Below are 24,844 nucleotides of genomic sequence, written 5' to 3'. Positions count from 1 at the left end.
CAACACATCCTACCAGAGCTTCAGCACTTTCAGACCCACCTCCGAGATGCCCTTCAGATGCTTCACAGGAAGGACGAGACCATTGCTCTACTTACAGCTCAGGTTGCATCTCTTACTGATCGAGTGACACAGCAGGACCGGGAGATCTTGTCTATTAGAACAGATCTTCAGGTCTTGCAGGCGACTCATAGGACTCTTGCTGGAGAGATTCATGGACACAGATAGCGAGTGCAACAGATCGAGACTCGCGTTCAGCACATAGACACATCTCCCACCACAGCAGTAGCAGCGGTTGAGGAGCGTTTGACCTCCCTTCAGACAGAGGTCCAGAGAGCCACAGAGTGGGTGGATGTCGTCCGCCGTCAGCCATCACAGCCTCAGAGATCGACTGTATCAGCTACATTGGCCGAGTCACAGCAGAGGGCCACAAAGGCCCTCAACATTCGCATTCGTGGTATCTTGCCCTCGGAGACAGAGTCCACGATGACACAGGCTGTGACCTTTGTCTCTCAGACATTGGGAGTACAGGATCATGGCATAGTAGGAGCATATAGAGTCGGGAGAGATCGTACTAGAGAGCAGCCCCTCATTATCAGATTCAGAGATGCCCAGGCACGTCTAGCTGCCCTCAGGAGGAGAGGGACACTCAGAGACCACCCACAGATTTCCATGGACGAGGATCTGACTCAGATACAGGTTGAGGAGCGCAAGGCGCTCATGCCTCAGAGAGACGCAGCCCGAGCTCAGGGCAAGTGGGCAGTGATCAGGGATGGCAGACTCATCACAGGCACCTTGAGGCGTGCTCCCACAGTGCCTAGGGATGACAGACCAGCAGATATGGCCCCACCTCCACCTCCTGCTCCGACCGCCTGACGGGACAGGGCTCATGGGACACACCACCTGTCAGATAGTCTACGCATCGCTGTATGGAACTGCAATGGTTCTTTTACAGCACAGCCAGGCAATCTACGGGGGGCTTTCTTTGGGAGAGATATCATCTTTTTCACAGAGACACACGAAGAGTCCAGAGAGACCTTTGCCACGAGTGACAGGATATACATGGAGATTTGCCTTCAGACAGCACACTCGAACATTTGGAGTGAGAGGATCTGGAGGAGTGGCCATTTTGTACAGAGAGCATCTCGATCGGATCATCACAGTGGAGAGAGCGGATTCACATGCCCGATTCTTGTGGGTACGCATCCACCGCAGAGCCTCTCAGCGAGATCTCTTTATTGCAGTTTGCTACTTCCCACCGGCGCAGTCGTTTTACTCTTCCACTGGACCAGGCCAGTCCATATTTGAGGATCTCTCAGCGGACATTGCAGATTTTTCACATCGCGGAGAAGTCATCCTCTTAGGAGACTTCAACGCGAGGACCTCAAACAGACAGGCCCTCACTTATGACTTCATGGAGGATCCGGTCATACTTCCGGCATCTCACAATGATAGCCTCTGTCGGACTTCATCAGACTGCACAGTACAGCCCACAGATCAGGGACGTCAGTTACTGGAGCTCCTCACCTCGCACAGTATGGTCATTTATAACGGCTTGTCCAGGTGGCCACAGTCTTCCATGCCTACATTCTCTTCTGCTTCTGGGCGTGGCACTAGCGTGATCGACTACATCATAGGTCCCCCGACTCTAGTCCCTTCCATCCATAGCCTTACTGTTAGCCCCTTCATGCCCTCTGCCGACCATGCACTCATCCACTTTACTTTGACTCATGTCTCCCATGACCCACCCCCCCCTCGTCATCACGACCGCCAATCCTATTATGAGGTTCATTTCGACCACCAGTTCGATGATATATATAGCCAGAACCTCAGCCGCCTACTCCGTCCTCATCTATTAGATGCTTTACCATCCACGCAGGACAGGTGGGAACTTCTACATTCTTCACTCGTTTCTGCCGCCCACATGTCCTTCCCTGCCACGTGTCATTCGTCTAGTCCCCCACCGGTTGGTCTTGTTCCTTGCAACGGTTGGTATGACGAGGAGTGTAAGGAACTCCGCAGGAAACTTCACCTTGAGACCAAGGAGAAGTCTCCCCTCCTTACCGAAACCAAGAGAGACTACAAGTGGTTGGTTAGGCGCAAGAAACGCCAATTTCTAGCCCAGAATGAGGAGGAGCTGAGAAGCTTGCTTTTCAGCTGTGACTCCAAGGAATTCTGGAGAAAATTCCTCCGCTCGAAGTCTCAGAGCCCCCTTACAGATCCACGTGTCTGGTCTGCATATACTTCAGCTCTATACGATGTTCCAGATCAGCTAGCCATCGATTTATCCCATTCCCCTAGGCCAGCTTCATCTATTCTTTTCACACCAGAGAGTGTCCGTGCAGCAGTCCACCGATTGAAGAACGGAAGAGCTAAGGATCATGATGGATTGCAAGCGGAGTATGTAATCCATGGGATTGATGCCTTAGATTTTGTTCTTTCCCGTCTCTTCAATGAGTCTGTTTGTACAGGCCTACCACAGTCCTGGTTAGGCAATACCATAGTACCTATCCACAAGTCGGGGGACCCTATGGAGCCGTCGAATTACAGGACCATCATGATCGGCCACGTTATGGCCAAGATCTTTGCATCAGTTTTGGAAAGCCGTATAAATGACCATGCCGAGACGACAGGACTCAGAGCCAGAGGGCAGGCTGGATTTCGTAGGGATCATTCGACACTTGACCACATCCTCACACTTAGGGCACTGGTGGAGGAGGCGAAGTCACGAAGGCAACGGCTTTATTGTTGCTTCGTGGACTTCAGGAAGGCATTTGACACAGTTCCGCGATTCAGATTGTTTCAGAGGATTCGCCAGATGGGCTTTAGTGGAGAGATACAGTGGGCTATCATGGCTTTGTATGAGAGGGTCACTGGTCGGGCTCGGACACGTGAGGGGCTCTCAGAGGAGGTATGCAGCACGATTGGGGTGAAGCAGGGCTGCCCGCTCTCTCCCACTCTCTTTGGATTATATATTGATGAGCTAGAGATGTTTGTACAGATGACAGGTGGTGTGGGCTCTACTCTCTCAGGATCCTCCATTCCTATCCTCCTGTATGCGGACGATGTGGTTCTCATTTCCTCTACTGCTCAGGGCCTCCAGGCACATATTGAGGCACTCCACAGGTTTTGCCAGGACAGGGGGTTGACCGTAAACCTTGGCAAGACCAAGGTTATGGTTTTCAACACCTCTGATCGTATTTACAGCACGGATGAGTTTTACTTCACTTATGACGGACAGCCCATTGAGCTTGTTAGAGAGTACACTTATTTGGGGGCAGTTTTCAGGGGACCGGTCTTCACCATGACATATGCAACACGAGATAGGATTAGTAAAGGGTATGCTTCGTTGGCTCATCTCGAGCGTCAGTGTTTTCAGTCCCACTTTCAGCATCCCGATACGAAATCCTTGCTTTTTGATACATTGGTGAGACCAGCTGCGATGTATGCAGCTCCTTTCTGGGCAGGAGACCTCGGCGCTGCAGATTGGAGACGAGTAGAGAGGTTACAGATCATCATGTTCTCTCGGCTCATTAGGGCCAAGGCTACAGTTCCGCACGAGATCATACTAGCAGAGTTTGGAGCTACTCCCCTTGCATTGGATGCAGCGTTTCAGTCGGTCATGTATCTGCATAGGGTCAGGGAGTTTGGAGACTCAGCAGCAGGCAGAGCTCGGTTGCCATGGTTAGCACTTGCATCTTCTATGGAGTTGGCACGATCAGGGACCCGATACTGCTGGTACTTCAGACTCACTAGATGGCTCACATCCCTTGGACTAGACATGGATAGACTGCCTCCGTTCCGATACAGCATAGATGCCCCTCATCTCGAGTTGACTCGCCACGAGCTTAGCCAGGTCACGAGAGCAGACTTGCTGCAGCTTCATACGTATTTATCCCACGCAGCTTCCGGTGAAGATGGCCACATATCGTGACCACTTCCTTCGGATCTCAGAGGATGGATTTGTCATCCCACCAGGCTATACAGGTACCCACATGTCCCACTCACTGAGGATTGCCCTCGGCCAGCTTAGAGTCTCTTCGCATCAGCTCGAGATAGAGGCTGGTAGCGACGCATGGAGGATGGACGGCGACCAGGCCGAGAGACCAGGATCTGCCCTTGTTGCACCATGGGAGAGGTGGAGTCAGAGGAGCACTTCATTTGCAGATGCCCGCTATATTATGAGATCAGAGGTAGATTCCACTGTCTCTTCACGGATGGCTTTGGACCTCTCTCACGAGTGATGGACTACGAGGATCAGCATTGCCTAGCCCTTTATGTCAGGGAGGCCACTATGCTTCGGCGAGACTACCTCAGAGAGCACAGACCGGAGCGTGATAGAGCCCAGCCTCATAGAGCTCAGGCACACGCCATACCAGAGGACAGAGACCAGGAGGAGCACGAGGACGGCAGAGCCCACACAGGACACATGCCTCCACCATGTGGATGTACATATGAGATGGTTTGTAGACGCCGCAGGATCTTGTTACATAGGGGACGTACTCGCCGCTTCATCTCCAGACGATCCAGGATGATGGCAGCATTTCGGAGGAGACTCACTCATGGAGATCTCGCCCCACCAGCCGCTCACCTCACCTTTGCCCAGATTTGTACTCTCATAGCAGGAGGCAGAGTCGATGGACAGGATTTCCAGTATTATTTTGGTTCTCAGACTCCGTGACACCTGGACTTGTATCTTTGCATTGGCATATTGTGCTCATCCCCCCCATTTTGCACCCGGGGGCGGTTTCCTTGCATCTAGTTTACTCTGTATTTAGGCTCAGATTTGACATTATGTACTTTCACTTGCATTATAGTGCGTAGCACTTAGATGATATTCGACGATGCCTCTTCTTTGGGGCACGTTGATTTTGTGCTATCTTGTATGCAGAGTTCTTGATGTCCCATGGGCCCATTTTGGCCTCTAGTGGACAATAATACACTTTCTTTCTTTCTTTCTTTCTCTCTCTCTTCGGAGATTTTCGGAGGAGATTGCTCCATGGAGACTTGGCACCGCCAGCAGCCCATTTGACACTTGCCCAGATCTTCACACTCATGGCAGGAGGCATGGTCGATGGCCATGACTTCCATCATTTCTTTGGATCACAGACCCCTTAGGGAAGACGATGTTCCTCATATTTCATATCTTACATTTTGTATCTAGGCAATTTTGGTACTCTATTTCATTTCATTTTGTATCTAGGATTTTTGTAGCCATTTTTGGCATCTTAGCGGTATTACGATGAGGCCACCTAGTTGGCGCATCGTTGATGATGTATTTTCCTTTTGGATGATTTTGTGTCCCATAGGCCATGTATGGCCTTCCGTGGACCTTTAATAAAATTTCTTTCTTTCTTTCTTTCTTTCTCCTAGGAGACGTACTAGGACTGCACCCTTGAGGGGGCGACAACGCTCTATTGCTGACCTCATGCCTCCACTTCCACAGCCTCATCCATCCTGATTTTCTCCTGTTGCTGACGATGATGATGATGGTGGTTATGATGGTGATGCCGACGATGATGCTGAGATTGATATATATATATATATATGGTCGGGATATGACTATGCTGTACTTAGGACTTAGTACTGCCATTTTGCATTTTATTGCATTCTGCATTGGTGTGGACGCTTGTTTAGTAGCTCCACTACCACAGCTCATTGTATTCAGGTTTTTTCGCAGTCTCAGAGACCCATCGGTCTTCCGAAGACTTTAATAAACTTTCTTTCTTTCTTTCTTTCTTTCTCTCTCTCTCGACGAGACTACCTCAGAGACCATCAGCACAGACCGGAGCGTGATAGAGCCCAGCTTGATAGAGCTCAGGCACACGCTATACCAGAGGACAGAGACCAGGAGGAGCACGAGGAGGTTAGAGCTCACACAGGACACATGCCTCCACCCTGTGGATGTACATATGAGATGGTTTGTAGACGCCACAGGATCTTGTTACATAGGGGACGTACTCGCCGCTTCATCTCCAGACGATCCAGGATGATGGCAGCTTTTCGGAGGAGACTTACTCATGGAGATCTCGCCCCACCAGCCGCTCACCTCACCTTTGCTTAGATTTGTACTCTCATAGCAGGAGGCAGAGTCGATGGACAGGATTTCCAATATTATTTTGGTTCTCAGACTCCGTGACACCTGGACTTGTATCTTTGCATTGGCATATTGTACTCATCCCCCCATTTTGCACCCAGGGGCGGTTTCCTTGCATCTAGTTTACTTTGTATTTAGGCTCAGATTTGACATTATGTACTTTCACTTGCATTGTATTGCGTAGCACTTAGATGATATTCAACGATGCCTCTTCTTTGTGGCACGTTGATTTTGTGCTATCTTGTATGCAGAGTTCTTGATGTCCCATGGGCCCATTTTGGTCTTTAGTGGACAATAATACACTTTCTTTCTTTCTTTCTTTCTCTCGACTGAAGGTAATCATGGGATCTAGAATGATTTGGAGTAAGCCTTCAGTTCCCCATCAGATCATACAGCAGAGTTTGCCATGACACCTCTCCAGGCGGAGGCCCTCTTCCAAATCATGACTTTTCTCCACAGAGTTTGGGCCCTACCTCACTGGAGATTACCGAGACTGGCACTGGAGGAGTCATCCCAACACGACTGGCAGAGAGAGGTTTGATACAGCATGGTATGCGCAGGTGTCCACATGGTTTGATAGCCATGGTATCTAGATGGATAGGCTCCCCCCCTTTCAATACAGCATGAGCACACCACCGGAGCTCATTCCACATGATGAGATTACACAAGGAAAATATATTCCACTTATTAGATAGAAAATGAAAAATGTATTTATAGTTAGCGTTGTGTACAACCACTATACTTGTTTTAGTAAAATTCACTAGGATAGTGACCACAAATTCTAACAGAACTAAACCATAGTGCTGGTGGTAATCGGGGGCAGCCGATCCTAGATGACTTACCATGTGCAACCGACCACCATGTTGGTTGCAAACCTAGAATAGATTTGCTTTAAGGAAACTTGCTCTAATAATACTATGCTAGCTGCGATGCCAAAACAACTTTTGTATTTAAAGGAAACTTGTGATCAGTCGCATTGTTGCAAACTTTCGAGTACTCTGGCATCCTAATCTTCTTTTTCATTCATTTATATATGTGTTTGAGTATTGTACATAACCGGGGTAAAGGCACAGTGCAGGCCCCAATACCTCGAGGATAGGAGAGTCTCATACGCCTTGTGGATTGCTATCGGACACATACGAGTCTCGTCCCACCAGTTGAGAATTGAGGCAAGGAGAGCGGCCGGCATACCTAGAGAGCAGCGAGTTTGTAGACTATGTAGGATGGGGGAGCTCGAGACAGAGGAGCATTTTCTATGTGTCTATCCGGCATACTATGAGATCCGAGGGCGATACCACTCTCTCTTTCAGGAGGGGCTTGGCTTTGGACCACTAACACGGCTGATACATTTCCCCGACCAGGTTTGCATTGGGCTCTACCTAATTGAGATGTGGAGACACAGAGATTCCCTTGTGCGGCAGGCCAGCTTGAACACGATGAAGGAGGTCTCTAAAATACCGGATCTAGATATTGAGAACTTGCAGGAAAAAATGGGCAAAAGAAAAGATATGGATATTGATGCAATCATGCGGGGACTGCGTGCCTCTATGGAAGGGGAAATTGACAAATGGAAAACAGAGATGCAAATACAAATGGGGATTCAGATGTGATAAGAGATGACCTGAATGGTGGATGTCAAGCAAGCCATCATGCATCAATGATAAAGGAGCTGGAAACTCAGGTCAACAAGCTCAAAGAAGAAAATGAGATACTAAAAGCTCGCAGACAACTTGAAGATGGAGAGAGAAACTCAGCCACAATTTAACGAGCACTTGAACACTCTAAAAATGGAGAATGATAAACTCCAGAAAGAGATGGCTCCACTGGTCACGATATAAGGGAAACATGATGAGTTCTCCCGACAAATAAACATAGAGAAGGCAGAAATGAAGCAGTGGAAAGAGGTAGTCACGAAAGGCATAACAGCCCCAAAAAGAACAACAAAGCATTAAATGTCATCGTTAGAGCCCTAAAAGTAGAAGATATTGCAATGGCAAATGCTAAAGCATTGATCATTAAATGTATGTTTGAGGCAGCCTGGAGAGTGGGCAAGGCTAGCATTAAATGTCATCGTTAGAGCCCTAAAAGTAGAAGATATTGCAATGGCAAATGCTAAAGCATTGATCATTAAATGTATGTTTGAGGCAGCCTGGAGAGTGGGCAAGGCTAACGCACCAACCAGACCTATGGTGATGAAATTCCGGACTGTAGCACATAGATCCACCTTCATGAGTATGAGGGCAGCCCTGAAGGGGACCCAAGACATATCTGGATGATGACCTCACACTGTTGCTGCAAGAGCATCGTAGAGAGCGGATGGTACGAGTGATCGCAACGAGGCAGGAGGAGAAATAGGCTGCATACAAAGATGGCAAGGTAATCATATGAGAGAAGGCAAAAAAGGGAGAGAGAGAGAGGTGGACAGCACATGACGATGTCGAACCTATGAGACAAAGACACTTGACAGATTGAGTATGGCTGTAATGGCACCTTCTGATCTGACCCAGGGGGTTTCTCAGAGACCTAGACAAATAGAGATGTCATTTTCTACACCGAGACACGAGAGAGCTGGAGAGAGGACTACCCAATGTGACAAGATATACCTGGGATTCGGCTCATAGGAAGGAGGTAAGGAGAGATACTGGGACGTAGGCCACATGGAAAAGGGCATCCTTACATCCCCCAGTCAGAAGCAAGATCCACTAAGCTCTAGAGGTATAATGGTACCAAGTCTGACACAAGGGGAAGAAAGAAATCTGAAACTGGAATACAAGTTCCTTCCCTACTGCCCAAATTAGGAGACTAATAACTATGACCAAAAGAAATTTACCTAACTTTGCACAATTTTTAACATCCCAGCTTGCTCCCAGGCAAAAAGAATGTCAGTAAGTCCCCCAATCACTTGGATGAAACTGGTTACGAATTAATTGTCTTTCGCACTGATGACATATGCCACCAAGGCCCTTAATATTCCAGCTAATAATCCTCATTGGTGGGAGGAAATAGGTGGGAAAACCTTACCCGCTCTAGTGTGGAAACACCTCCCTCCTGTGTAGAGGATCACCTAGGGTAAAAACGAGAAGGGAAATCCACATGAAGAAGAAACCCCACACCTGTGGAAGATAATGGAATACAAGTTCCTTCCCTACTGCCCAAATTAGGAGACCAATAACTATGACCAAAAGAAATTTACCTAACTTTGCACAATTTTTAACATCCCAGCTTGCTCCCAGGCAAAAAGAATGTCAGTAAGTCCCCCAATCATTTGGATGAAACTGGTTACGAATTAATTGCCTTTCGCACTGATGAGATATGCCACCAAGGCCCTTAATATTCCAGCTAATAATCCTCATTGGTGGGAGGAAATAGGTGGGAAAACCTTACCCGCTCTGGTGTGGAAACACCTCCCTCCTGTGTAGAGGATCACCTAGGGTAAAAACGAGAAGGGAAATCCACATGCAGAAGAAACCCCACACCTGTGGAAGATAATGCTTTGTGGATAGGAAAACCAAGAACTGTTTCACCAAAGGTAGAGCACAGAAACTCTACTGTCCAAACTCAGCCAGAGGAGAGAAATTGTTCCTCTAAACCAAGCATGGCACTATCGGCAAAAGAGCTGAGGAGAGAGCAGGAAGAGGGCCCAAAACACAGCGAAGGGGCTGGCAGCAGGGGGAGAGAGCAGGGCAGAGAAGGAGAGGCAGCAAGGAGGGCAGGGAGAGGCAGCAAGTGGGTGGGGAGAGGCAGCAGGAGGGAGGGGGCAGCAGGCAGGGAGGGGGAGCAAACAGGGAGGGGGAGCAAGCAGCTTCTGATGAAAATTAGAGCCATTTTGACATCTCTTGTTCAGTTTAGCAAGGTACACACATCTTTTCTGCTTTGACATGCCTTGTTCAGTTCAGCAGATGTTATAATAAATCATTCACAAAACAGTTCAATGACCATGAAATCTAACAAAGGTCATCAACCATGTCTTGATGGTTTCCGATAGAGTGAAGTGATTGATAATGTCAAAAGAGGTCATTTTTTGCGAGGGTAATAAGTTGGATTTTGCTTCAAAATTTGGGCAGCATGAATCAAGTACTAAATGGGAAAATCATGAAACAGTCACACTGCTACATCCTAAAATAGATTTGTATTTAGTAATATTGGTAAATGGTTACTTTTTCTTGCAACAGCTGACAAGCATTACAGCCTTTGAATGTATTGATGTTACAGAAATACAAACAGCCAAAAAACATGGATAAAGCAATAGGGGTGCTATATAAACAGGAAAACATAAGCACAAGATATAAAGAAATCCAGTGCATCAAGAAATGCAAAAGCCAAGAAAATTGAAACGATCAAATGCACTATTGCTTACAATCCTCGATGGATAAATTACTGCAAATTTTCTTATATTCTTCAGATTTTTAGGATAATTCTGCAATAGATCCTTCTCCCAACACATACCATTTATTATGACCAAAGTTTTGAAAGCCATTGCAAAATTAAAAAAACTTAGAAATTGAATCAAAATGACAATATACATAAATGTGAACAACAGGATTTTAATCGTTTGTATATAAATAGCCCTAAGTCATGAACGCTGCACGTTTATAATAAAAAGTTGCACTTGAATAACTCACTTGTCTTTCACAAGAAGTCTTCCAGTGACCTTTCCCCTTTCATTGGCCTTTGGAAAGTCTGGAGAACATGGCCAACTGTAAGGCCAAGATTTCACCTCAGCAAGCATCTAGATAACCACCACATGGGAAATGATATTAGATTTATCTTATAGATTACAAAAAGAGAAAGGTCATGATCAGCATTCGAGTGAAAACAGCAATCACAAGTCACAACGTCATACTTATAGAGAAAATGAGTTCATTTCACATGAAGCTTTATATGAGAACTCCTTATCAATGATCTATTTTAACAGTAAAATCTGCACCCAAAAGATAATGCTTCCATGTGTTCACAACATGAACTACAACCAACAATTCTTTTTCATAGATTCCCAAATATCTCTCAACATCACGCAATCTTCGGCTTTCGTATGCTACTACATGTCCATTTTGATGTAATGCAGCCCCAACACACTCTCCATAGGCATCGCAATCAACATTAAAAGGTTGATAAAGATCCGGGACTACAAGAATAGGCTCTGTAGTCAACTTCTCCTTGGGTGTATTGAATGCTTTCTTCTGTGACATTCCCCATGTGAAGGCTGCATTTTTCTTAGTAAGGTCATGTAGTGGAGCTGCGATATCAGCAAAATGCCTTATGAATATGAAAGAACATGGTGGAAAGAGGGAGAGAGAGAGATGGTAGGCTAGGGAGAGAGGAAGTGATACTCAAAAGGAGACATAATGAAATGGAAATGAAATGACTAGAGCAATGAACAAAAATGAGAGTACTCACATGTAGACCAAAGAGCTTGTAGCTTGATACTTGATTGATTTGACACTAGACAAGTACAACTCTTATATAAGAGCATACACACACATATGACCACTCCCAATATGACACGTGGCATCCATAGAACACACTAGACTAGAACTCACACTAGAACACAACAAACTAACTCAACTTGGCTTCATATTCTAACATCCCCCCATGAAGGCAAGGTGAGAGACTACTGGAATTGAACCAAGGACAGAACACGACCGTGACGGTCTAAGGTGAGAGACATTGGAATGGAACCAAGAACAGAACATGACAATGACAGTCATCAAATTATGTACCCTATGTAACTCAGACTAAAGTCTGAGCGTGTTCAGAGGTTGATCCAAGCACTCTCATGGCTTGAGACTCAACATGCTCAGAGGCTCACGTTACAGCATGGCTACATGACCAGCTCATAGGTCTAGGAATACACCAACATCTTGGAACTCGGCCAGGCCTGATAACGAGACCTATCAAAGCCAATACATGGCTCCCACAGTACATCCCCTCCTGGCTCCAGGAGCTAATCAGAGACATGGAGCCACACACCAAAACAAAATAGGAAAATGCATCTTTTTAGGAGGACTATCCATAGCAGAGAACCTTTGACTCAAAACACATGATTTATTTGCATTCATTTTGGGGGACAACCTAGGGTAGAGTACCCTTGACTCAAACAAGAAAGTAGTAAAGATATATTTCATTCATTTTATGCATAGCAAGGGCAGAGAACCCATGTGCCCTAAGTAGCTGCCGCACAAAAGTGTGTGCATCCTGCTCGTCGATGATGTGTCGAAGATGCTCATGTCGAGGATGCCTTGGAAGATGTGTCGATGAAGACCATGGAAGTAGCCACCAAGGGCAATCACATGACAACTCTCAAGGTGCCGGTGAGAAAGTCCCCGAATGCGCAGAAGAGGCTTAAAAAAATAAGCGAAAGTACTCAAAAAAATGAGCGAAAAGGTACTGTAGGAGATGACGAGGTGTGAAAACAGTGTTTCCCGCTGTCGGAAGCCTCAAGTCAATGTACCGGAGTGTCAATACAGTCGAAATGACTTGTGGGTAAGCTCGGGAAGCTCAAATCACTAGTGGAGGTCACAGGAGTCCAAATCTGAGCAAAAAATGCCAAAATGTAGCCTAAAACTGCTCGGAATCCGCCTTCTGACAAGTTGTACGAACTCCTAGCACTGTCGCGCATTTGCCTGCAGAGGGACGTCTTGACGTCCTTACGGACAAAACACAAAAAAATTTCCCTCCCGAAATGGTGCAAGACAGGGTCGTTTATGTTTGGGCAATGCCAAAATGTCAAAAAACGTCAAAAACGGACCTCAAAAGGTCAAAAAACAGCTGATGGACTACTCCAAAACAAGTTTTTGGCGACCAACTGACGAGGAATGTCTATTTTTTATGGTCATCTTATTTAATGCACGGTAATCAATGCACATTCGAAAAGAACCATCTTTCTTTTGTACTAGAAGTACTGGTGAGCAAAAGAGAGATGAACTGGGCTGAACCAACCCTTTGGACAGCAAGTCCTGCACCTGAGCCACAATCTCCTCTCTCTAAGTTGCACTGACTCTATAAGGTGGTCTATTTGGTGGCTCACTACCAGGCATTAACTCTATCTGATGATCTTTTGGTCTCTCTAAGGGCAATTCCTCTGGCAAAGCATCTGAAAAACAATCTTTAAAGTTTACAAGAAACTGAAATTTATCTTTGTCTGCATCATTCATTTCAGCATGCATATCATTATCTTTTTCTATTACAAAAACCATCGACACGGAAATTGCAGACTTTATTGCTTTACCACATGTAACATCAAATACAATGGGGATAGTTTTCCCTTTAAAAGGGCAACTAAACGCTGGTTTTTCCCCCTACTTATAAAACTCAGCACTCTGTCAAGGTATTCTATCTTTACTTCCTTTCGATGGAACCACGGTGTACCAAGTACAACATCATGCTGCTTGAGAGGAGAAATTAAGAAATCCTTCTGATCTACATAACTCTGCACATGGACACGAAGCTTTTCAATCAAAGGAGTAACTTGCACTAGATTCCCCTGGAACATTTGATCAGCATCAAGAGCTCTGCCTAGCTCTTCAATTTTAATCCCTAACCTCAAGGACAAATCTTCGGATATAAAATTGTCTGTAGACCCTGGATCAAATAGGATTAATGCTTGCTGATCTCTTGCCTGTCCCCATGATAGCAAAAGCTCTTTTTCCTTTGGGTCTGAGATACTACCCAAAACATCTGGGACTGCTCCCACCATTGGTCTCAGTGGTACTTTTCTGCTCCTTCGAACCCGAAGGCTGCTCAGGGCACTAGCCAGCCATATGCCCCTCTTTCCCACATCTAAAGCATTTTCCATCTCTGTGGAATTCAGCTATTTGTTCAGGAGTGAATGGGGATTTGCTTTTATATGACTTTGAAAGCTGAGTACCCCTCGGCTTCTGAGGCTGAAACCCTCTCTTTTCAACCTTGGGATACTCTTTCTTCTCTGATTTTGAAAAATCAGGTTTCTTCCTTTCAGTACCTCTTGCATGCAAGGATAGCACTGTGGCTGGATCTTGAAACGACACAAGACTAGCTACTGAAGCTGAATGCATAATTTCCTGAATGTTCTTTGCCCCCAAATCATTCACCACTGCCTGAATTTTTGGACTGAGACCTGCTCTGTACTTTCTCATTTGGGTTCTTTTGGAGATCTTTTTGAAAGGTGCAACCTGCAAATAAGCATCCCAAAACTTTTGGTTGTACACATCCACTGTATCTCTTGCATCCATATGCAAACTATCCCAATCTTGAAAAACATGATCTCTAAACTGATTAGGCATGAACTGCTGGTAGAAGGCTTTCTTGAAGCCCTTCCACCTCTTTGGGGCTGACCCATCTGTGGTCTGTGCACCCCACCATGCACTAGCTATCGCTGTCAAGTAACTGACCATTCTCAACTTGGAGGATTCTGAAAATTTTTATGTACCAATTGCAGCATCAAACTACCTAATGAACTGCAGTGCTTTGTTTGTATGACCATATTGTCCATGATAGGTCATAAACTTGACAGATTTACCTCCATCTTTGAATTACTTGGTCTTGGAAGACTTGCTCTTCCTAGACTTCTTGTGTTTCCTTCTTTTCCTGGATGATTTATCTGATGAAGAAGAAGATACAGAAGTTGAGCTCGAGGTAGACGGTGAAGGGCTTGGAGATCGGTGATGATGCCTCGATCTCTTCCTGCTATGAGACCGTCCACGATGAGATCCCTCTCTCTTGGGCTGTACACGAGAGTGTGCCTTTGGCATTGGCACATCATAAGCTGCATTAGGCATAGTTTCTGCTTGAAACAAATTTGGATCCCTTCTGAGATTTTTCATCTATGCATACGAATGCGTAACTACTAGTTACACTAACCAGATCAGTCCTGTTCTGGTCTCGTTACACTGACAGACTAGTTAGTCTGTAACTTGGCCACTAACTTAAGCGAATTGGTTAACTGAGCCAGTTAGACAATCTGGTTAGGCCAACTAACTAGACCTCTGACCCGAGTTAACTAACCAGTGTTATATACTCAGTGGGTCAGTTAGGTTAATGGATCTCTTATGGGAGAGACAATTTACCACAAAGTCATTATTAATAAAAATTAGATCATCCATGAAACGAGGAGATAAATAAAATGCTTTGAGCATTCCCACTTCTCTAAGTTTGGACAATTTAATGATAAATTGCAGCTCAAACCATGCTAGGTATAAGTTGCACCATAGAGGTGAGCAAGAATAACCCATGGGGATGCCTTTAGTTTGTAGAAAGATAGTTCCCCAAGTTTCGTATAATAATTTTCTAAAATAAAGATGTTAAGCTTAATAAAATCTTTCAAATTAATAGTACATTCTTGACTAATTCTAGTCAATGTGGGCGTCCCCACTGAACACATGTGCACACATAACAAATATATAAATATGTTTATTCTCTGGTTGATCGAAGGCAACAATCTTGATCATAATTAAGGGGCTTTGACCAAGGGTCAAGGCACCTTAATTATAGTCAAGTCTCTCCAACCGAAGTTAGCACAACTCTCCAACCAAAGTTGGCACATCTTGGTTAACCGCACTTAACCTTCTTGGCATACACCAAATCTTCCTGACCGAAATCAAGTTTACTTGACCGAAGTCAAGTACCTTTGACCGTAGTCAATTCTTTGACGAATAGAAGAACTCTTTTGACCATAATTAACCTAGATGGAAAACTCTTTAATTATGATCAAATAAATAGTCAACTGTACTTTGACTTAGGATATTTACATTGTGGTGACAATCGCTGTGCCTGGTCACCCTCTATGTCCTGTAGTGGTCTGACCATCCCCTGCTGCTCTCTAATCTGTCGCAGAAGCATCTTCCTGTGTCGCCGCATCTCCCTTAGATAAAGCCCGATACAGACTTGGTCATGGAAATGGATCAGTTGTGACAAAGGACCGAATCCACTCCCCTCTAGGTAGAGACAGTGGTACCGTCCTCGAATCTCGTAGTAGGTTGAGCAAACACAAAGAAAATGCTCCTCTGTCTCAACCGCCTCCAGCGTACATAGCGTGCGGACCCGCTGCTCTCTGGGTGTACCCGCTACTCTCCCTGCCTCGATCCTCCGCTGATGGGACGAAACCCGCATCTGACCAATGGCAATCCTTAGTGCATGGGAGACTCCTCTATCCTCAAGATACTGGGGTTTGATGATGAATCCCTCCTCTGATACTCTCAGGAAGTAGTCGCGATAAAACTGGGTCTTGGTGGGGAGCTCTTGGCCCTCCCCCCAAGTCCGAGATGTGTGAAGCTGGAGGAGGTCTAACTGTATGATATGGTTGATCTCATCTCGCGCGATCGACTCAGGAGATGTATCCATGCTATACTGAAAGGGGCGAAGCATGTCCATCTGGATACTGTGTCTGGCAAGCCATGTAGATATGTGTGCATACCATGTGTCTGCCCCGCTCTCTGTGAGTCATCTGAATGACTCTAGGGCCAACCTCGGAAGTCTCCACTAGGGTAAGTCCCAGACTTTGTGGATGAAAGTCATTGTCTGAAAGATGGCATCAACCTGGAGACGTGTCATGGCCAACTCTGCCTGTACTATCTCATGTCCTTAGTTTCCCAAGGTTGGCCGTCCGATCTCTCTCTGTGCCAAACACCTGTAATGCCTCAAGATCTCTCTGCAGCCCATCCGCCGAAGAGGATATAAGGACTACATCATCAGCATATAACAATATCCGTATGAGGAGATCACCTAGTAATGAACCCTCGCCACCTAGGCGATCTATGAAAGATGTGATTTCATCAATGTAGAGTCCAAAGAGAATTGGTGAGAGAGGGCAGCCCTGCTTCACCCCAATGGTGCTCTCGACCCAATCCAATAGACTGCCTGGAGCACGGACCCTACCTCTGATTGACTCATATAAGCTCATCACACCCCAAATCAGCATGTCTATAGTCTCCTGATCATGCGGGATTGTGGAACAGTGTCGAAGGCATTTCGAAAGTCTATGAAGCTGTGTAGCCTCTCTGATGCCTGAACCTCGCCTCCTCAATGATACCCCTCAAGGCGAAAATGTGGTCTAGAGTAGAGTGCTGCCTCCTGAATCCTGCTTGCTCTAGTGCTCGCTGCCCCCGTGCCTCTGTATCACAACTAATCTCTCTCTCTAGTACCGATCCATAGATCTTGACCAATGTGTGGGCAATCATGAGGGTGCGATAGTTCCCAATGCCCATGAGGTCTCCTGCTTTGTGTATCGGTACGATAGTGGTGGTGCTCCATGCTGGTGGGAAGCCGTGAGAAACTGCAAGGTTAAACATATGTGCAAGGATTGGTGCTAGGACCTCCTGCCCATGTGCGAAGTGCTCTGTCCGAAGGCCTTCGTGATCCTGTGCTTTTTTGTTGTGGAGCCGGCGAAGTGCAGGCCACACATTCTGCGTAGTGAATAGATGACAAGTAGTGGGCCTAGGCATAGAGGACATGTCTGGCGGTGTCTGCCTCAGGACATCATATAGGGACCATGCATAAGTGTGCCACACGCCCGGAACAGTGATGGGGATGGGTGGCTTCCCCTTTGAAAGGAATCCCCACCCAGTGGTCGCATCTCCCCTGTGAAATGGTCTGATGATCTCATCCATCCTGTGTGTGAGGAAGGCTCATCTCTTGCCGCGCGTCAACCGTTGAAAGATCCTGTGCGCATCATGTGACATCAAGTGACCCAAGGCTCGCTCCCGTGTGAGGTGGGCTCGCATCTCTCTACACTCATCATCAAGCCAAGGGTTTTGAGGCATCTTCCCATCTCGTACCCGTGAAGATCAGGTTGTAGGAAAGGATCTGGTGACAGCATCTTGTATCACTGTGACAAGGGTGGATGAGGCGTGGACGACGTCTAAATCACCCTCTAATAAGGCCGGAAGCTCTCTGGCAAAGTGACACACATACAATGAATCAAGGGCACGGTCAAAGAGGATCTGGATATGGGTAGTGGTAGGAACTCTCCCTGTGACTGGTGATATGAGTGGTCGGCTCCAAGTGGGGGGGGGAAGGTATGGTGAGGTCATGTATCCATGAGACAAAAGCCAATAGACCCAGTAGGTGGTCCATTGTGCTAGTCCCGCCTCCATGTGGGAAGCATGTGAATCCCTTGGGCAGCCCTCTCTCTCGGCTCTCATGTGTCTCAGTGTAGAAGATGATGTCTTTGCCTGTGTATGTCTTCGAGAAGCCACCTGGGTCGAACCAAAGTGTACCATTACAGTTCCATAGACCATACTCAGCTTGTTTTGTGCACTCCCCTCCCGGCTTTGACACCGTCATAGTTCCCCCTCTTCCTTCTCCCCTTCTCCTTTATCCTCTCTATCAGCTCTTTCTCGAATAATCACTTTGTCATCCTTGTAGGCAGCCCATTTCCTTCCTTCCCTTGCTGCCATGACCCATGTCATGCCTTCCCTTCTATGTTCTTGCTGTAGGAGGGTGAGGTCATCATCCAAGTAGATCTTGGTCCTTTTAAAGGATGCTTGCATGCTCATAAGGTTGGACCTATCAATTGCAGTCCGGAGTTTCAGCACTAATGGTCTAGTTTGTATCTCCATCTTCCTGACCTTCAAGCTGCTTCACATGTGAGGTTGACTCCCATCTTGGCAAATAGGGCTAGAGCATCTGCCATTGGGGTGTCTCCCACTATGAAAGCTCTAACTAGAACATTCATTGCTTTACTGGCCCGTTTCTTCTCTTCCTCTAGTATCTCAGAAATGAGTTCTTTTTTGGGAGCTGTTGATCCCTTTTTGACAACTTCTGTCCATTCAAGCATCACTTCCTTGTTGAGCTGTTGCGCAAACTCCGCATGGTTAACATTCATAGTAGTCTGCATGGCCTCCATCTCTTTCTTAAGAGCTGCATTTTCTGCTTTGAGCTCATCCATAACTTTGCAGCCACCATCTGATGTTATTTGTTTGCTCTTCATTTGTTGTAACTCAGTCCCCAATGTGTGTAATTGGTCTTGTAGCTTAGTCTTCTCATTTTCCCATTCTGCTCTCTCTCTCCATTCAGCCTCTGCTTCTCTCCATTCATACCTCCGTACAGCCTCTCTCCTCCTGTCCGTACAGCCCCCTCCGTCCGTACCGTACAGCCCGTCCGTACCACAGCCGTACCGTCGTCCGTACAACCTCCGTACCTCCCCCCATCAACACCTCTCCATCTCTCCATACCTCCCGTCAGTACCTAGTCCTAGTCCTCCCTAACCCCGAGTTGGGCTAAACCCCCAACCCAACCCGGGGGTTAGATTAAGCCAAGGGGTTCATCATATAACCAACTATGGATTGGCCTACCCTCTCATCCAAGTCCCTCTCAACTCCTTCAACATCCATCAGGACTCGGTACTCTACAGTTGCAACCACGACACCCTCTCCATATGCACAAGAATTACCAACAACAAGGCTCAAAACGACCCATCCTCAGGCAACAGGATCAGATTTTTTATCTGCAACAGGTAGTGTGAGAGCTACGATTGGAGCTGGCAAAAGTAAAGGCCCGACTTCACATCCTGGAAGGGCCTGGTAAGCAGGCAGTAATTGATGAGGCTGTAAAATCTTGTAAGGATTCCCCCCCTACCCTGTAGCAGGTCTCTATAGTCAAAGATCTTGTTCACACTGAAGTACAAAACTGCTAAGAAGGAAGTGATTGTGGAAGTGGACAACAAAGCAAGTAAGTTTGATATTCAAGCAAAGATAAAAGAACACGAAGCTAGATGTGATAATGTGCTGAAGATTAGAATAGGGGGACTCTCAGAAGATTGGTACAAAGAGAAGGACACATATAGTGAAATATTGACAAAGATCAAATCAAGCCTGCCCAACATTGATGAATGGGTGAATAATGATGAGCAGGATGGTGACGACAGCTTCTATTTTGCACTATAGAGGTCATGCAATCCTTACACTGAAGTCAAAAGATATGCGGATCAAGCTTCTTCGACAATCTTGTAAGCAGCTGAAGGGCACCAAAGTATGGATAACAGAGGAGCTTACACAAGTTCAACTCAAGATTAAGGAAACTGAATTAGCTAAAGTCAAGGCTGCCTGAAAGGATGGAAAATGGGCAGTTTACCGTGAAGGCGTAGCACTAATCAGAGAGTTTAAATCAAAACCAAAAGACTCTCAGTCTTAAACTGATGTATGGCTTTTTACTCTTCTAGAATATCATGTAGGTACTCTAAATAATAGGGGTTGCATTTTGCACTCCTTGGGAGCTGCCATGTGCCCTCCCTAAAGCAGATGTACTAGAGGGTTTCTTGCTCTCCCATAGACCTTTTGGTCTCCAGTGGACATTAATAGACTTTCTTTCTTTCTTTCTTTTTCTCTCCTTCTCCCATTCTTCCTTCTTGGTGGCCTTCTCCTTTCTCAATTCCTATTGTACCTTCCCACCTTGTTTCCAAATCTCAGCCAGTGTTTTGTCCACATGCGCTTTCTCAGCCAATAGGGCCACATTGGTGGCCTCCAAACTGTCTATTTTTTCTATCAACACAAGGCAGATTTTGTTGAGGCATGTGAGTACCTCTGTAGTGCCTTTGTGAGCTGTCCCTGTAGAGAGGGCTGCCATGGCTGTCTCCAAAGCTAGTTTGCCCCATGTGTCTTCTACTCCCGCTCTTGTAGGCATGGTGCTTCAGCCAATTAGTGCTTTTCTGCCCTTCCTTCACGTCCCCATCCCCGTCCCCACTTTCATTGTAATGTGGCTGAGGCCTTCTTCTTTTCCCTGTTTTTTTGCAGCTTGAGGTGCCTTCCTAGAGCAAATGGATCGAGATGTGGAGAGGTCGCCAAATATTTGGGATGCCAGGTAGGTGTGAATGTGACCCCCACCTAGCAATTTGCTTCGATTTTGGAGAACGTCAAGAGGAAGATACTCTATTAGGGCTCCATTATCCTAGACCTAGTATACAGAACCTCGTGGTTAGCAAGCTTTTGTTGGCTTGTGCCTAGTACACCACTTTCATTTGAGTACTTTGCATGTTTATGCACTGGTTAGCTCAAGAAATGGAACTAGGACTATCTCTAATCCAGATTTCATGGCAGACAACACGAGGGCCAGGGTGGGGCTTGGACCACCACCATCTTACCTAGACAACATTAGTTAATCCTGACATGTAATGCAGGGCCTTGCTAGTTAAGTTGTTCATGAAAGGACTCCTTCTAGACAATGAGCTTTAGAAGGACTTCTTCACTGAGTAAATTCAGAGCTAAACTCCTCACAAAGGCGTTCATTGGCTTCCAAGTACAAAAGGGATTTTCACGAATGCTTATATTAGACTCCCATCTCCTCCCCCCTAGGCAACGGTTATCAAAGCCTGGCGTCGGATCAAAGTATCACTTGCATAAGGTTCTCCCTCATATTCAAGATGAGAGGGATAAACCATCCATTATGTGGAATTAGTACTTTACTGATGACTTAGGATGCCCGCTGGGGCATTTTGAGATACATGTAATTGCCCAAACGGGAGAGGTGATCAACCTCATGCATGCCTAGAGAGTCTTAGAGGAGCTACCTTTGCCCGACTGGCAAATCATGACCCAAGAATTATGGTGCACCCACAAAGGTACCTTAGAAATCGACACAGCTATCCCCCTTGACAGGCTTTAAGATATGTAGATAGATTCACTAGTTGGGTGCCTTTTGAGGCAATTAAATTTATTTGTGTCCTGTGGGATCCTTTGGGAGCGGGAAGGCGAGACAATCCTTTATGTAGTTGAAGAGGGCTAGAGACTAACGAGATTGATAAAGTAGGTACCAACTGAAGATGCTCTATGGTGGATGCCCCCTTCAGCACCTACCATGGGACCCAGGAGAGTGGCAATGGATTGATGCCATGTTTTCCATAGGAAACTCTCCTTCTTCAATTACATAGTCAAGAATTGTAGAGGAACCCAGATTTAGAGCTGCATGGGATACCTACCTAGAGAGCACATTGGGAGATCTTTGGCATCCCACTACCCATGCGGAGTCACTTATGACTCTAGAGATCCTCCCAAAGCAGATCAATTTCCTTATTCTTTATGGCTCTTCCATCACGGTGGACTCCCGTCAACACCTGGAGAAGGCCTTTCAAACATATCCTAGATGCTTGCACTGCTTGTAAGCATTAAAGTTCATTCTGCATTGCATTTGGGACCATAGAGAAGCCCAGAGGATTGGCTAGGGCTTTGCACACATGCTTGGGAAAAGAGTGAAGATGCAAGACATGGAATGGAAAGTGAAAGCAAGACTAAACAACCATAATGGAAATGAAAGAAAGAAAGAAATGTACAACCAAAGTAAAGTACTTACATCATCAAGAAAGGCTTGAGGCTTGAGTGATTTGACATGAGAAAATACAATGCCTTTATAGGATAGGTACACACACACTCTTAAGTGTCAAATGTAAATTGGATAAGTCCCATAGTGACAAGTGGCACTCTAGGATATAAAGTAGTATAGTACTACTCTAGAACTTAATAGAAACACACTAAAAGTCACTCAAATTGACTCCATTTCCTAACACCCCCCCATGGAGGAAAGGTGAGGGACTAATCTCAGAGGCAAGTGAGCATGGCTCAGAGGCTAGTGAGCATAACATAGAAGTCTCATCTAGCATGGCTCAGAGGCTCATCATGAATGGATGCATGATCAACTCAAAGGTCTAGGAGACTAATGCACAACAAATAGACCTATCAAAGCCAAAAACACATCACTCCCACAGTACATCCCCTCCTGACTCCAGAGACTAATGAGGAACATGGAGCCACACACCAAAAATAGAAAAGAAATACATCATTTTAGGAGGACTACCCAAGGCACAGTACCTTTATTGACTACACACACACGATTTATTGCATTCATTTATGGGAAACACCCCCAGGGCAGAGTACCCAAGTACATCATGCTTAGAAAGTAAAATCATCATCTCCATTATCCTCTAGATGTTGGAGACAGACAGTAAGAGCATGATCCTGTGTTGGATGGTCATCTTCGTCTGCATCATCACTAGTGGCGGATGCCACCCAACTGGCATGATCCTTCGATTGTTGTTGAGCAAGCTTCTGGTAGAACCTGTCCTCCGTATGACCGAGCTTGTTGCAATATGTGCACTTGAACAGCTTGAATGTCTTTCCTCGTGCTGGTGGAGTCGATGGCCTAGGTCTCCATTTGCTAGTGGAGGCAAGAGCCCGTGCAGTATCCGATGAGTAGGATGGAGATTCTTTGTTGCGGCGATCCTTTTCAAGAAGAAGAGACACCATATCTTCGAAGGTAGTTGATGCAATTCCAAGTACTTCAAGGGCATTCTCAAAGCAAGAGATCCCTTCCATACTCGTCATGAGGAAAGCCATTTTGTCCTCGTCATCCGGGGAGCACTTCAAGTTGGAGAGCTGTTGAACTAAAGATTGAATTTTTGCTATATGTGCACTCAAGGTATCAGACTCTTCCATTTTCAACTTATAAAATTGCATTTGCCCAAATCTCCTTAGCCTTGGACTTGAAGTCGATATGACGAATCAATGAATCATCTAGGCAAAGCCCGATGATTGCGATGGCCCTCAAATTGTGTTGCTTCCAAATCTTGCGTATTTGAGGCTCCGTTGATGCCTCAAGTGCTTCATCATCTTCGATGGCATCCCAAACATTCTCCTTCATGAGAAGGAGTTGCACTTTTGTCTGCCATGTGGGGAATCTGTCCCCCTTGAATTTGTCCACAAGGAGAGAGTTGGTGGAAATCGAACCCATAAAGATGGCAGCTAGGAGAGAGAAGAGTGATGGACAAAATGGAGTTATAGAAGAGGAAGGGCAGATGTAGAAGAGGAAGGGCAGATGGTGGGCACAATGGAGTTGTAGAAGAGGAGATAGCGGGTACAATGGAGCAGAGGAAGAGATTGTGGGCACAATGGAGCTGTACGTGGCGGGCAGAACAGTAGCGGGCAGAGAATAGTGGTGGGCAGATCAGTAGTGGGCAGAGAAGAGGAGCGGGCAGAATTGTGGGCTGTGTGTGGATACGTACAAGGCTATGGGAGAATAGCGGGCTGAATGGAAAAATCAACAATGGATCCATAATACTATTTTGAAATTCGCTAGATAAAAACTGTTCCAAAAATTATATCCTCCACGTTCTAAGTATGTACAAACTTTGAATTGATTTTTTTGTGAAGAGCGAGATAAGGAAAAACCTGCTCACTGCCTTCTTCTGAACAGAAGCAGGAAAAAAGGCGCAATGAATAGTCTTAATGTCACTGTAGCAATACCAAGTTCAGACTTTAAAATTACTTTATGAAGTGGTGAACCAAAACACAGACCTGCTGCCTTGCATCCTGCCACAACCTTGATACATGGGACCCTTCTGGAGCTGAATTGAGATAAATCAGGACAGGCCCAAAGACTTTTTGCCATGCTTCCCCATGTCGAAATTGAGGACAAAGTGCCTCACCTGCATAGTGAGCACTATGAAACATCTGAAACCAAGAAAATATATTGAGAAAATCAGTGAATCCCAAATCTTTTGCACAGCAGTGCCCCTTCCAGCATGGAAAGAGTTCTGAAAACATAAAATTTGCTGACTAGATTACAAATTCCAAAAAAATCACTATTGATGCTCACAGAGAGACAAGTAGGTCCAACGTGAGATGTCAGATTTTGCTTTAGTATTCCACCATTGCGAAATTCATCGCTTGCAGTAATAATCCAAAATCCAACCAAGGGACTAAAACTGATCCACCCATGCACTCTATTTTCTCTATTGTCACATGAATACTGGTACTTATCATCCACCTGGAAGAAAACATTTGGCAAACT

The 24,844-nt window shown here is 45.8% G+C and overlaps 1 protein-coding gene across 3 annotated transcripts in view; it reads right to left on the bottom strand.

Moving 5' to 3' along the window:
• LOC147899845 (uncharacterized) overlaps positions 1-24,844 on the bottom strand; it is a 360,557-nt gene that overhangs the window by 146,689 nt on the left and 189,024 nt on the right. For all 3 annotated transcript variants that reach the window (XM_087377034.1, XM_087377035.1, XM_087377033.1), the window contains exons 8-10: positions 24,650-24,820; positions 24,349-24,504; positions 10,717-10,823 (exon numbers count right to left, since the gene is read on the bottom strand). In XM_087377034.1, coding sequence (XP_087233160.1) covers positions 10,717-10,823; positions 24,349-24,504; positions 24,650-24,820 — 434 coding nt within the window. The remainder of the gene's footprint in view (positions 1-10,716; positions 10,824-24,348; positions 24,505-24,649; positions 24,821-24,844) is intronic.

Source organism: Dipteris shenzhenensis, chromosome 7 (genome assembly GCF_047967505.1).
Source record: "Dipteris shenzhenensis isolate YYH24624 ecotype China chromosome 7, Dip_SZ_1.0, whole genome shotgun sequence".
Classification (NCBI taxonomy): Eukaryota; Viridiplantae; Streptophyta; class Polypodiopsida; order Gleicheniales; family Dipteridaceae; genus Dipteris; species Dipteris shenzhenensis.
This window is presented reverse-complemented; position numbering and strand designations above follow the sequence as displayed.